The sequence below is a fragment of the Hippocampus zosterae genome, chromosome 6 (assembly GCF_025434085.1).
Source record: "Hippocampus zosterae strain Florida chromosome 6, ASM2543408v3, whole genome shotgun sequence".
NCBI lineage: Eukaryota > Metazoa > Chordata > Actinopteri > Syngnathiformes > Syngnathidae > Hippocampus > Hippocampus zosterae.
In genome coordinates, this window is record NC_067456.1 from 22,432,234 (window position 1) to 22,447,267 (window position 15,034).

Sequence of the window (15,034 nt, forward strand, 5' to 3'; positions counted from 1 at the left end):
GAGCATCACCAACCTCCCACGCCTTCGATGAAGTCGGTCAGAGGTTGCCGGTTGGCAAAAAGCATCTAATTGTCTAAACCGGTCGGTCGCCCAAGAAAGGGTTAGGACCACTGTCCTGTCGCTGTGACTCATCTACCGTATTTTCCGGACGATAAGTAGCTCCTGAGTATAAGTCGCACCAGCCATAAAATGCACAATAAAGAACAAAAAAACATACATAAGTTGCATTGGTGTATAAGTCGCATTTTGGGGGGAAATTTATGTGATAAAATCCAACACCAGGAACAGACATGTCATCTTTGAAGGCAACCCCCCCCCCCAAAAAAAAAACAGGTTGAATAAGAGTAGGATATGCTAACGTCACATGACGCATAAACAATGAACTGAGAATGTGCCCTGTATGTTCACGTAACATAACGTCCCAAAACCATCAGTGTCACTCCAAATCACTAAATCCAATGAAATCTTCATCCTCTGTGTCACTTTTAAGCAACTCTGCCAATTTTGGAGGTAGAAGAGGCGGTGCTTCCTCTTCTACTTCGCTACGCAGTCATCGTAGGTTTATATTTTTGTCAATGTGGGAAGCATCAACGCAGGCCTAGAGCCCCCTCTTGCGATTTAATGTGAAAATAACACGTCAAATGATAGAATGTGTTAATTATTTCACACATAAGTCGCTCCAGAGTATCAGTCGCACACCCGGCCAAACTATGAAAAAAAAAAAACGCGACTTACAATCCGGAAAATACGGGAATCAAGAGTGCCACACTTCCTCTGTATTTCTCCAATTCAACTAACTCTTGGGGATTTCTGCTAGAGCCTTATAGTCACGATTTGTTCTGTCATCAACTTTTGCACATGAGAAGGATATGCTATCCACCATTAACCATCTTCATTGTAGCAACCAAGTTATTGGGTTTAGGCAGCCGCAGTTAGAGCACAAAGAAGAAAACTCATCAGAGCAAAAGGGATCCATTGGTTTCTCCGGGACACTGCACAGAGACTGCATTCACACCTGATCATTAATTCCCTCAACTCCGCAATGAAACCAATTGACCACTACAGCACCCCCGTTCCATTGGACTTGAGCACTTGAAATATAACAGAACACATAGATGTCAGACACCACATTTAATTTCACAGCTAAGCAAACTCAAATGTAATTATTTTCAAATCCCTGTGAGTTGAATTCAAATGAATGCAGCCAAAGACAATTTAAATGGTGGCTCCAAAAGACTGTTCAGAAGAGCTTCAGATCCCTAATAAATGCATTTTACAAGCCACTCATCCTCTGCAGCAACTCAACAGAAGCAACATGATGGTGTTGGGGTACAATATTAAACTAAAGCAATGTGAGCAGGCTACAAAACAGGGCAACTGTCCATGATCCTAACCTATTTGCTTTTTTTTTCAGTCTCCAGCTGTAGAGTGGGCATTCCCTCACGAGCCACAACTAATCATCCTCTTACCTAAGCCCTGCCACACGACAACTGACTGGCGGATTATGAAGCCTTGTGCTCTTGACATTTTTTTCCTCTCATAGCTTTTCACCACAATAGTTTTTCACATTCACAGATTTTTCCTGAAAGTATGTTCTTGTTGTGTATTATCGTGCATTGGATTCTCTTGTCCTTTGGGTTGGCAAGAAATTAGTTTTTCTCATTTCTTGTCTTTTCTGTTTGTTTGTTTTATTTATTTATTTTTTTTTTTTTGTAACCAGCATCTTTCATTGTAGTGTTAGTCTTTTATTTATTAGTAAAAATATATATTTTGTCAAAACTTCTTCTCTGTGTCTATGGTTGTGGAATCCAAATTCTGTTCGGAATGTTTCCGAAAATCTAACAAAACTACAGTGCTCCCTAGCTGATGAATAAATTGTATGGACAACACAAATTATATTTCATTATTAGTTTACAAGTCTTTTTAAATATACAGTATAATTACAAGAAGTGTAACAAAAACTAATTTGAATTGGAAAATCGTTTTTGACTTACCCAATCCCAATCGAATAGTGACGTTTTAAAATGTACCATCCTTGAATAGTATCACATCAAAATTATCGATGTTGTGACCCCTCCATCAAGAATCGGGAAATGCATTATATTGTCTTTTATGAGAGATGCACACCAGGTTTGAATCGGTATAAATCAGTTTGATTCGGCTGATTTGAAGTAACTTGAATAGTTTGGCGAACTTTTACATATTGTTACATGCTAATAAATACGACCAAAGTTACAGTCATACAACGTTGACTCTAATCATAATCCCAGTGAATGGAACAGAATCGAATCATTCCACTTGAAAATGTACCTTTCATGAATCACCTCGAACCCTGTGTAATATATCACCATCTTTCATTGGAGGGAAGCACACCCCTATTAATAACTTATTAAATACAGTACCGTATTTTCCGCGCTATAAGGTGCATGGGAAAGTCCTCCATTTACTTAAAAGCTCACAGTGCGCCTTAAAATCCGGTGCGCCTTGTGTATGGTCATTACGGTTAAATGTCGACCCCAAGATGGCTCCTTGCTGGAGACATGCTTACAATGTTACAACTTGCTGTTGGTTCAGTGAACTGTGTCGCTGCTTTAGTAAATAGGTTTTTGTTGCAGCTATGAAAAAAAGAGAGCTGTGTTGTTGTTGTTTTTTTTTAAACACACACTTTATTAATGTTTTTCACAGTCTCAACAAATACAAGTATGTCCTTCTCTGTGACTTCTCTTCCTCCGTTCGACTCGAGAGGCGTTCATGACCGCCTACGAAAAATGTCAATTAACGATTCCTTCAATGAAACTACGAAAATTGAATATAATCCATCAAAACAGAAAATCAAGTGAGGAAATCACAAAATAAACTAATAGCCCCCCCTACAGAATTAATTTTGGCATTTCCTTGTTTGTGAATACAGTACACAACAAATGAATACATAACAAACACTTCTGAGACAGTCCAGTTTCCTACATTTTGATCATTCTGTTGGAGTTACGCTCAAGGAAATGGCTAAATAAATTCTGTACTGGGGCTATATAATTTATTTTGTGATTTCCTCAATTGATTTTCTATTTTGGTGGATTATTTTAAATTTTCGTGGTTTCGTTAAGTAATTGTTAATTTACGTTTTTAGTAGGCGGTCATGAACGTCTCTCAAGTCGAACGGAAGGAGCGTAGCTCCATTTAGAGGATGCATTGTAGATTGCACCTTATAATTCAGTGCATCCAATATATGAACAAAAATCACAATATATAGGCCATTCATTGAAGGTGGGCCTCATAATCCAGTGTGCCTTTTAGTGCAGAAAATACGCTATGTAAAATATAATGTGTCTTTTGTTCATCGAGCCGACTATTTTCTTCCACTTATCTAGGATTGGTTTGCAGAGGCAGCAGTTTAACAGGAAAGTCCAGATTTCCCTCTCCCGAGCCACTTCGTCCAACTCTTCCACAGGGAGCTTTTCACTATCACATAAGAGAGAGCCCGACACCTTATGGAAGAAACTCATTTGTGCAAGGGAACACACATTTGTGGTCATCAGAGGGATCTCTGAGTCTTTTCTGTTTGTTTCCCTTGGACTTTTTTGCCCTGGGGAGCCCCAGACAGCTAGATCCTTGGATCATTGGGGCAAACAAACCCCTCCACGATGACAAGGTGACAGCTCAGGGACAAGGTTCATTTTTTTGGAACTCATGCTTAATGTTAAAGCCGCCATAAGCCACCCTCAAGTTGTCAGCTCAAATTGGCAATCAAATTGAAAATAGGAACAACTGCTTATAATGTGTCAAATTGTTAGGTTCCGTTTGAGATGACAAAGTCTGAAGTCTGAGGTTACAATAACAAACCAACCAAATTAGTTCACCACCAAATTAGTAGCTCACCCTGCACAAAACCAATTTCACAAGTATGTGTATTGTTTAGCACATCAGCTATATGAAGTAACATCACATTAAGATGAGGGCTTTACAATGATTTTATGGCTTGCTGGAGAAGAATGAGGACAAAATTTCTTTAGCTGGCAGTTATTACCATAACCTAAATGTTTTCCAAGAATCATGTGGCATTTACCCATTTGTTTTCTTACACTTGATATTTGAGTATGACTTGGTGATCTTAAATTATGAATGCAATGTTTCCTCTAAATTGCACGTTTGTACAGTTACTCACCCTCTCAGCGCACAGCAAATGTGTGCAGCGCAACCAGAAAAAATTAAAACCAGTGCTATATTGGCATTTTGCTTTTTCATATTTGCCTCATACATACAAATTGAAAGTTTATTGGGCGTATGTGGTTGACAGAGCAGGAACAAAAATGTATCACAAAAGACAGAAAATGATCAAAGTATGGAAGCAGCTCAGACTGAAATGTGCACCATGTCGTGTAATTATTCTCTCATGGACCATGCTTGAAGATGCCCACTTGGTTAATTTTATCCAGTCATGGGTCGTATCCACGGCTTTTTTATGTTATGTTGACATTAATGTTGATATACTTTAGTAATATAACATTGCCAGTGGGGAGGGCTTGGTCTCTGCTATTTATGTGACTGCTGTTGATATGTGGCTTATTAGCATGGGGACAGGTCCAGTATACGCTAACCATTATACCCATAAACAATGTTCCCTCTAATTATTCATGTGTCTGAGCATTCACACAAACTCCCTAAAGCAGGGGTGGCCAACCAGTCAGAGAGAAGAGCAACTTTTTTTACTGAGTTACTGCAAAGAGCCACATCATACCCTTCCTTGCGCACGCGCGCACACACGCACAAATTTTTTTGGCCAAAGATCGACTTTTGAAGCACCAACTTCTCACGAACGACCCGATTGCGCACGTGCAAGCATCATCATTAGCTGTCCATCATGTCTGATGATGACACTTGCTCCAAGGGAGGGGAGGATGGGTTGGGTGGGGGGGGTGGGGGTCAGGGACTCTGTCGCTGGTGCCACTTCTCGTGGGCATAGAGACCGATCCTTGAGCCGCAGACTCGACCACAGATGGAGCAAGGGAAACCGGATACCAGGGGGGTATCAGCTGCCCGCTGATGTCGTTGAATGCGTTTCTCGGTTCGTCTAGGTTGGTTAATTTGGTGTATTTGAGAGATTGCAGTGGCACAAGTGATCTACCAGGTTGGTCTGTTGAGTGCAAGTGTTTCAAGCTGCGTGGGGTTGACGTTGGCTTGCTTTAGGAGGTCCCTGCTATAGTCCTTGAGGCGTCGCTTTTGCCTCCCTGCAGAACGCTTTGCACCTCTCAGTTGGCCATAGAGGACCTGGCGGGGCAGGCAGTTGTCTGGCATGCGAATGGTGTGTCCGATCCACCGAAGATGTTTCTTCGCCACGGCCGCTTCCATGCAGATGGAATTGGTGCTTTTGAGGATGTCTGTATGGGGAATTCGGTCTTCCCAGGACAGGCCGAGGATCTTTTGCAAGCAGCGGATGTGGAAGGCTTCCAAGGTAGTAATGTGCCGGCGATATGGAGTCCATGACTCTGACCCGTAGAGCAGAGTGGAGAGACATACTGCATTGTACACAGCAATCTTGGTACGGGTCTTCAGGTTTCGGCTTTCAAAGACCCTGCTGCGTAGGCGACCAAAGGATGATGATGCTTTATTAATACGGGTGTGGACTTCAGTGTCAAGGGAACAGTTTGAAGATAAAGTGGAGCCAAGGTAGGTGAAATGGTCCACTACGTTTAGTGGAGTGCCATTAATGTGAAAGGTGGGGGATGTGGAAGTTGGGGTAGTGAGTTGGAACATGACCTCAGTTTTTTTAATGTTAATCTGAAGACCAAAGGATTGGTACAGATTGGAAATGGTGTCCAGGGCGTGCTGCATAGAGTTTGAACTGTGAGCTAGTATAGTGCAGTCATCAGCATACTGAAGCTCACAGATCTGACAGATTTTTGTCTTTGTGTGAGCCTGGAGCCGTCTGATGTTGAAGAGGCTTCCGTCTAAGCGGTACTCCATATGGACACCGTCTTCATGCCCCATGCCACGGTGGAAGAGGCACGTAGTGGCAGAAAGGAGGATGTTAAAAAGCACTGGAGCCAAGACACAACCCTGCTTCACCCCAACTTTCACCTTGAAGAGCTCTGACTGGAGTCCTCCAATGAGCACTCTGGCCTGCATCCCATCATGCAGCTGCTGGAGGATGCTGAGAAACTTGGGTGGCACCCCAGGTTTGGAGAGGTGTTTCCAGAGCAACTCACGGTTGATGGTGTCAAAGGCTTTGCTGAGATCGATGAAGGCTATGTACAGGTCCTTGTGATGTTCTCTGCTTTTCTCCATTAGCTTTCTTAAAACAAACATCATGTCAATGGTGGATCTAGTCTTCCGGTAGCCACACTAAGTTTCTGGAAGCACACTTTCTGAGATGTGCTTGACCAGCCTGCAGAGCATGATTTTGGCCAAGATCTTTCCTGCGGTGGAGAGGAGAGAGATTCCTCGGCTATTCCCACAGGCTTCTCTGTCCTCTTTCTGCTTATAGATAACAACAATGTTAGCATCCTTCCAATCCTGTGGGGCGGTCCCATGTTCCCAGATGTTTTGAATCAGGAGGTGCAGTCGGCGCGTGAGGAGATAACCTCCGTGTTTGAAAACCTCTGCAGGGATGCCATCAGAACCAGCGCTTTTGTTGTTCTTTAGGCCCGCAATGGCTTGCTGGGTTTCAGAATAGGATGGTGGGGTGTCGAGGCTCATGATTGTTGGCAGGTCTGGAAGATTGTCCAGAATGTGTGGGTTGACAGGGTTGGTATGGTTGAGAAGATTTTCAAAGTGGTTTGCCCAACGGGCAAGGATCTCATGGTGGTCCTTGAGGAGTGCAGAGCCATCAGCTGATCGGACTGGAGCAATTGCCCGCTTCTTGGGACCATACAGTGCTTTGATGGCATTGTAGAAGCCCTGGGTGTTGTTACAGTCTGCCAGGTTTTGGATCTCATTTGCCTTCTGCACCCACCAGCAGACTCCATGATACGGAGTGCTCGCTGGGTCACTGTTCTAACTGCAGAAAAGGTGGCTTTACGGGTGAGAGATGTAGGGCAGGACAGGAGAGCTTTATGGGCCTCATGCTTTGCTTTCAGAAGTGTATGTATCTCGGTTGAGTTGCAGTCAAACCAATCCTGGTGGCGCCTCCTTGACTGGCCAAGCACCTCCGAAGCTGTGCTCTGAATAGCCTGGTGCAGAGCTGGCCAGTCACCTGATTCCTCCGGGATCTTGTCAAGGTTTTCAGCAAGGAGTCGCCGGAGGTTGGCTCTGGTGGTGGGGTTGTTCAATGCTGCACAGTTGAGCCTTTTGTTGGGAGCTGTCCTTGGATGAGGGGTTGAATGCTCATGAGGAGTTTGGATCTGACCATGAGATGGTCAGTCCAACACTCAGCTCCGCGCATGACACGGGTAATGAGGACATCCCGTATGTCCTTTTGACGGACAATCACATAGTCCAGGAGATGCCAGTGTTTGGAGCGGGGGTGCTGCCAGGTGGTCTTAAACCTGTTCTTCATTTGGAAAATGGTGTTAGTGATGACCAACTGATGTTCTGCACAGAGGGAGAGGAGCCAAAGGCCGTTGTTATTCATTTTTCCCACTCCATGCTGGCCAATAGCTTTGCTCCATACCAGGTTTTCCGTGCCCACCCTAGCATTGAAATCTCCCATGACTAGGAGCTTGTCCGTAGCCGGTGTTTGCTCCAGGATGGTGCCCAGAGCTCTGTAGAAATCCTCCTTTATATTGTGCTCAGCATTCAGAGTTGGTGCATAGGCACTGAGGAGTGTGGCGAAGCGTCCCTTTGCCAGGGGAATGCGCCATGTCATCAGTCTTTCATTGATGCCGGTGGGGGATTCTGGGATGCGCTTCAACAGTTGGGACTTCACAGCAAAGCCAACTCCATGGTTTCGACGAGTGCCTTCGGGGACTCCTTTCCAGAAAAAGGTATACCCTGCACCAACTTCTGTCAGGTAGTCCTCTCCATGTATTCTGGTCTCGCTGAGAGCTGCGATATCGATGTTATACCTCGCGAGCTCTGTGGCCACAAGTGCTGTCCTCCGGTGGGACCTGTCAGGAGTTTCAGCCAGGTCCAGCAGTGTGCGGACGTTCCACGAAGCTATGCATAGATTTTTTCTATTTCGTTTATTATCCTTTCGACCGCAAGGGGGATGCTCCGACGATTGCGGTTTACCGTCCGAAGTGTGGAGAGCAGACAATTTTTAGACCATTTTTTCTAGGTCCCTCACCATCACAGGGGTGAGCAGTGTGGAGCTGGTTAGTCACAATGGAAGCTGCCGAAGAGATGCGCTGCTCCATCCCGCAGTGTCAACGACCATCACTCCATTGCCGCCTGTGTGCATGGTTTGGCTAGGCACTCCCAGCCACATCCTTGGCCTGTGCCCACCGCCATTCCACATCGCCACAGGACTTTGGGTGATTAGGGGGATGCAGGGTGGGGGATTGGGTGTGGGGTTGGGGCAAGAAGCTTGCGCAGAGGTTCGGATTAAGGTGAGGGAGTGGGTGCACAGTCCTCACTCCCACCATCTTCACTCCTGCCAGGTGGTTTCCGGTGGCATGAGGGTACCCATGACGACCTTCTCCTGGCAAGAGTTGCAGTCTACCCTTCGACCTGTTCGGCTTGGGTGACCCTGCCAGGAGTGCGGGACTCCTGCCGACATAGCTCTCGGGGTCATGGAGACGCGCAGAGTGCCTCACCACGATAAGGTGGTCATCACATCGAGGCACACGTGCAAGCATACACATACACACACACACACGCACACACAGACACAGACACACACACACACACACACACACGCGCACACACGCACACACACACACACGCACACACGCACGCACGCACGCACACACACACACACACACACACACACACACACACACACACACACACACACGCACACACACACAGACACAGACACAGACACAGACACAGACACACACACACACAGACACACACACTCGGGTGCCCACCAGTGCTCTCGCGCACGTATGCACGCACAACACGATGAGCAACAGTCGGAACGGGACAAAAATGAATGAAAGCTCAAGATACAAACCTTTTTTCCCCACACATTTCCTCCTCCCACCCCTTGCGGTCGACTTGGGACCAGCTCGCTGGCTCCCGGTCGATTCTGATCGACGTATTGGGCACCCCTGCCTTAAAATCAGAGGTAATTTGCTGACTAGCTTCGCACTTAGCGCCGTTGTTCGCACAAGAGCGGTGATGCAGTCATCTGATTGGTTGCTCTCTATGTCAATCTAGTAACGGGATTGATGATAGGCTGACAGAGTATGTTCTGTGAAGTTGGTGCCTTGTTTGAATGGCATCGAAGCTGCCGAGGCGTTTTCGACGCTTGTCGTGTGAGAGCCCGGGAGCCGCATTGAACCAGCCAAAGAGCCGTATGCGGCTCGCGAGCCACGGGTTGGCCACCCCTGCCCTAAAACATTCCATGGACCACGGTGCGCGACATCCATGGATTTATATATAAATGGACAAAGAATGCCGCTTACCGAAGCGAGAAGTGGCCATCCTTTGTGACCACTCGCTAACTGCACCTAACTTGAATACATTGATTTCTCTGCGGCATTTTCAAGTTAATTTCAGTCTCTCCGACAAAAATGCCAACGTGTGTGGCTTATCTGGGGTAAATAAACGCGGTCTACATGGCCTTCCTGAGCCTGTGTGGGTTTTCTCCAGGTATTCTGGTTTCCTCCTACTTTCCAAAAACATGCATTGTAAGGTATCTGAGCGCTCTGAATTGTCCCTCAGTATGGTTGTAAATGTGAATGGTTCTTTGTCTATGTGTGCCCTGCAACCAGTTCAGGCCGTACGCTACCTACTGTCCGAAGACAGCTGGGATAGATTCCAGCACGCCAGTGATCCTTCTGAGGATAAGAGACACGTGTAATGGATGAATGTTTAGTATCATCTAATCGAACAAGTGTGAATTTGACAAAATATTTGGCTAGGTGAAGTCTTTAAAACCTTTCTTGATTATTATCCAACAAGTGAATCAACTGAACACTCTCAAAGTAATTAGTAATAACATGATGCAATATTTATTATTGCTTCACTTCTCCACCGTTTTCATACTCACATTGTTGATGAAGAGAGTGTCATGTCACGATTCACTTCATATATTTTCTTTGATAAAATATCAAATATTTCATTAATAATAAGAAGAATATATAATTTATTATAAATTATGCACCTTACAAACTATACTTTCATTTATTTATGGACAATTTATGTCATAAAAACCTGAACCAATTCTTAGAATTCACTTAATCTGTATTCGAAAATATCAGTAATTTTGATATGTCGGTGGTTTGAATTGTTTGTAACATACCGACATCGTACATATTATCATGATCTCATGTTTTGGACAGGTATGATACTCGCTTGGCCACCATGTGAATGTGTTGATGTTGCTCACCATGGCCGAAAGAATTCTGGGGGAGTTCGTGTGAATACTCAGATACACACAAAATTAGACGGAACATTGTGCATATGGTATTCTGTAATTCGGGTCCTATTTGCAATAAAAGAACATGAGACTGTCGCCGGAGACAATGTTGAGAGATGAGAGAAATGTTTGCTGAACAAGCATGACTCTGGGGACACTGTTTTTCTGCTATTGAATAATTGAGGTTTGTTTCTGTTGACCCCTTTTCACGCTGCAGTTCCGCCACTGCTCTTAACCTCTGAATGTTAAGCATGTAGATTAGTTGACTCATTCAATCCAGTTCATATCTCAGTTGGTCTGCTCGACCATTTCTTTCACACTTCAACACCTGACTCTTATTTGCTTCCTCCCGATTTTTCTTGCCTGTTATTTACCACCAGCTGAACCATCTGCACCTTGGCAGCTTGAGGCCTCACAGACTGAACAAATTGGCAGGAAGACAGCTTGTTGGATCACCCCGCCAATTTTTCAAGCCTAGCCTCTAACCTCCTACACACTTGGGAAAGCAATACACTATGTCAACAAAATAGAAGGACTGTTGTATTCTGTACATTTGTCTTGACAATAGGAAGTCATAAGGCACACAATGTGATAACCTTAAACATTTAAAATTCGGCAAATTCTATACTTCATGCAGCACGTCATGACATGAAATAAGCAGTCAGTGAAAGCACATTTATGGTGTGGAAACATGTGACAAAAATAACAAACGACCTGCTGAAGAACTTCACTTCAGCAGATAAATGTCACTCGTATGCAGACAATTGAAATGTAATAGATTTGGAAAACTGACACTATTGCACAAGTCAGCCCAACTGACAATTTAAATTAGTTTTAAAGCAAAGTAGAAGCACAATTTAAGTCCAGTATAACATCTTCCAGCAAAAATGCAGATGTTCAAGTCAATTCATTAAGGCAGTTTTCACATATTGTTGTGAGGTCTGTTTGCAATAGTTTCCGCCAAATAAAACAAAGTTTTGTCATAATCTTTGCCATGCATTGGTGATTCCACTCACAATATATGGACAGTTTAACAAAGTTTTACTACAGCGTTGTGCTGCAGTGTGTGTGTGTGTGTGTGTGTGTGTGTGGGTGTGTGTGTGTGTGTGTGAACGCAACTGACTTGGACACGGGGCGTTGCATGATATCTTCTGCACAGACATGCCCTCGCAGAAAGCTCCACCATTCAACGGCGCTGGGTTGGTACAGGTCCGTGATCTCTTCTGCACACCTCGCCCACATGGCACGTTACAAGGTGACCACTCTGTCCAAAGGGACCAGCCACCATTGACTGGAGAGAGTTCAACAAAGAGAACACCAGCAGCACAGCGACCACCATTACTTATGCAGACCTCCAGCATTGGAAATGCAATGAAATAAACCAAGTTTATTCCTGGAAATGCAACCTCGACAAAGTAGAAAGCAACTGTTGCTAAAAAAAATGGCTCAAACACAGTGAGGAGACTATTCCTTGTGGTGGATGTCGAGCTCCTTCTTTCGTAATTGCCCATTCTATTCCGAGCTGTGGGATTAAGATAAAGGCAAAGAAGTGCAGAAAACAGCCATTACATGCAATTGCTTTTTCAAAAGGCAACACTCGTTAATGGTGGTCGACAGGTTGGAGGCGACCACTTAATGCTGGGACTAAAGCAGTTACACTATGGTCCTTAAGTGTGTGGAGGCCAAATGTTTAGAAGTGCTATCGAATATCATGAGCCCATATTCGCTAAAAGGGCCATAAGCAAATGATTATTTAGTTTAGACATTCTACATGACATACTATGAAACCACAGGAGTCCCATTTCATTTTATTCAGTTTACAGTGATTCTATATGTGAAGTAGCATTTTTTTTCACACGATACTTTGAAGTATATGGCACATCTTCAATGAATGCCCTATTTTAAAACATTTTTCATATATAGGGCACAGCGCATTATAAGGCCCATAGAAAAGAAGCTAGAATAGTGGCTGCAGTTGGGTTAAGCCTCCACTAGATGGAGCTATGCTAAAGGAATACAATACAATACAGCTTTATTTGTATAGAGCAGGGGTCCCCAAACTTTTTCCTGTGAGGGCCACATAACTTTTCCCTTCTCTGATGGGGGGGGGGGGGGGGGTCAGTTTGTAACATCAACAATCGTAGGGGAGCTTAAAAAATGTATTGTTTCCCAGAAAGCCACACATAACCAAATAACCCTTTCCAGGTTCTTTACAGAAAAAAAAAGTCAGGAAACAAATAATAACAGTATTAATGAAATAAATAATAACTAAATAACTATCTCTGAGTTCTTCACAGAAAAAACAGGAAATAAATAATAACTAAACAAATCTCTCTCTTTATAGCCCCTTGAAATCCACAAAAAAAGAGTTCTGCCATCTACGAGAACGCGACCTATCTTGTCTTAGTTATGTCTGCTACCGTCTTGTTCACGTGTTCTACTAATTGATCTGAGACACAACTAAAACACTGAAACATTCTATGGTGTCTAAATAACTTTGTGACTTTGATTTCAACCCTAGTTGCGTCATGGGTCATTTTGCCCCGAAGACCACCGTTGTACTTTTTTTTTGTACAGCTTCCATGGAAATGTGAATAAAAACAACATTTCAATTTTTCTGCAGTTGGGGACAATCTAGGAAAAGTCATAAAATTTCAAGTTAAAAAAAAGATCATTTAGGGGGGTTTTGGGGCGTTTTTAACACAGTGACGGGTCATTTTGACCCGAGGACAACAGGAGGGTTAGAGGGCTGGGGCAAATGTGCCTGTGGGCCGTATCCGGGGACCCCTGGTATAGAGCCTTCACAACTGCTGCAGCTGTAACAAAGTGCTTTACAGAACATTGAAAATCAGAAATCAGAATATTGAACCAAATATAAGGCGCACTTTTGGCTTTTGAGAAAATGCTTTTAGGTGCGCTTTATGGTGTGGAATATCCACTAATTTATTTTTTGAACAATACATTTGTTCATTCATTCAACATTCTGTCACTCTTCAGCAGAGTACAAGGATCTTTTCATGAGCTGTGTAAAGGTGGAGGATTCCAATCCAATATGAAAACTTAAAACTATGTATGTGCGGTAATTGGCCAATGTAACCCCAGTTCAACATACCAAAGACTGTCACAGTGGCTGTAGCACTGCGTCTCTTGGCCACAATGTTGCTGGCCACGCAGGTGTAGTTTCCCGAGTCAGAGAGACGAGCCTCATTTAAGATGAGGTTGTGGTCTGCGCTCATGTCGATGTTGTCATCAGCTTGGGAGCTGAGCAGCTCTTCATTCTTCAGCCATTCCACCTGTAGAAAAGAGGTGACAAACGCATGAATAATATCAGTAGCAGCAGCAAAGCAAATGCAATCGACTTACAAAGTACTGCGGGTTCTGCAGAAGCTAACAGCAAAAAAATATATAATAATAATAATAATAATAAAATAAAGCTCTAAACGAAAAGTTTGAGTAAAAAAAGTGCCCGATCTGATTCATGATCCGATTCAGTGTAGTCATTTTGACAAACTAAAAACTGTAATTATTAGGACAAATACAATTTGGAAGAAACAAAGACATGACTTTCACAAAACCATTTTGAGGGCTGAGAAATTGGCCTGAACTCATACTTCCTTTGTTTTTCTCCCTCACCTTTAATCGACCCTCTTGAAGATAACTGGTTCTGATAATGGATGAATGGATGGATATTTGAGTCACCATGACACAGATGAATACAAATGATCCAATATGTAGTTGTAGCTTTGACCAGTCTATAAATATACACAAATCAAAAAAAAAAAGAAAAAAAAAGGAAAGTGAGGTCAATTCATGTACCGGTATGTTGACTGTAGCCTTACAATAATGTATGATGTATTGTAATAATGTATTCAGCGCTTTTTGGCCACGACATTCGTCAAAGGAGCAGTATCTGTGCTTGGTGGTTGCGCCTTCTCGGCAGCACGCCTGTACCAGCACAGATTTTGATTGGGAGGAATGTCGGCGCCATTGACTGTCGGTGCTGGACAGACCTGGGGCGCTTGTGTTTTTTGCGCCAGTAATGGGCAGCATTTTTCACAACCCCGATTTGTTCAGTGGCTATGTCAGCGCTGTTGGACAGTCGGCGTCGGTGCGGCTGGATGGATGGCCGCTGAAGTTTTCGGATGAGGAGAGAGGAGCGTTGGCGAAGAGCGCCGATGCGTATTTGGAACCGTGAGTCGCCGCTTGGAATTGAAATGGATTTCCATGGGACAGGAGAAGTGAACCAATGTCTTTTTTCGTCAATGGATGCTACAGCTTCTTGTTGACTTTGAAACTTAGCTTGTAGCCGACGTGTGCACATTTTGAGCATGACGTCTCTGATCCACTGGTTAAAGGACACTTTGATTCTCTCCTCTTTCATCTCAAACCGCTTCAAACAACAAAGCGTGTGACGGAAAAGTGGTTAGGACTGCACGACTGTCCGTGTTTTATGTTATGTATTGTGTTTATTATTTACTTTATGTTAACTGTTTTGTAAAGCGCTTTGTTACAGCTGCCGCTGTTGTGAAAGCGCTATAGAAATCAGCATGTATTGTATTGTATTGTATTGTA

General features: G+C 43.8%; 2 protein-coding genes across 4 annotated transcripts in view; one reads left to right on the plus strand and one right to left on the minus strand.

Annotated features, from left to right (window-relative positions):
- Positions 1-15,034, plus strand: part of LOC127602307 (golgin subfamily A member 7-like) — a 362,070-nt gene that overhangs the window by 185,760 nt on the left and 161,276 nt on the right. The window lies entirely within an intron of this gene.
- The window catches only part of unc5db (unc-5 netrin receptor Db), a 293,387-nt gene that overhangs the window by 84,906 nt on the left and 193,447 nt on the right, over positions 1-15,034 (minus strand). For both annotated transcript variants that reach the window (XM_052068215.1, XM_052068214.1), the window contains exons 5-6: positions 13,575-13,755; positions 11,586-11,753 (exon numbers count right to left, since the gene is read on the minus strand). In XM_052068215.1, the coding sequence (XP_051924175.1) occupies positions 11,586-11,753; positions 13,575-13,755 (349 nt within the window). The remainder of the gene's footprint in view (positions 1-11,585; positions 11,754-13,574; positions 13,756-15,034) is intronic.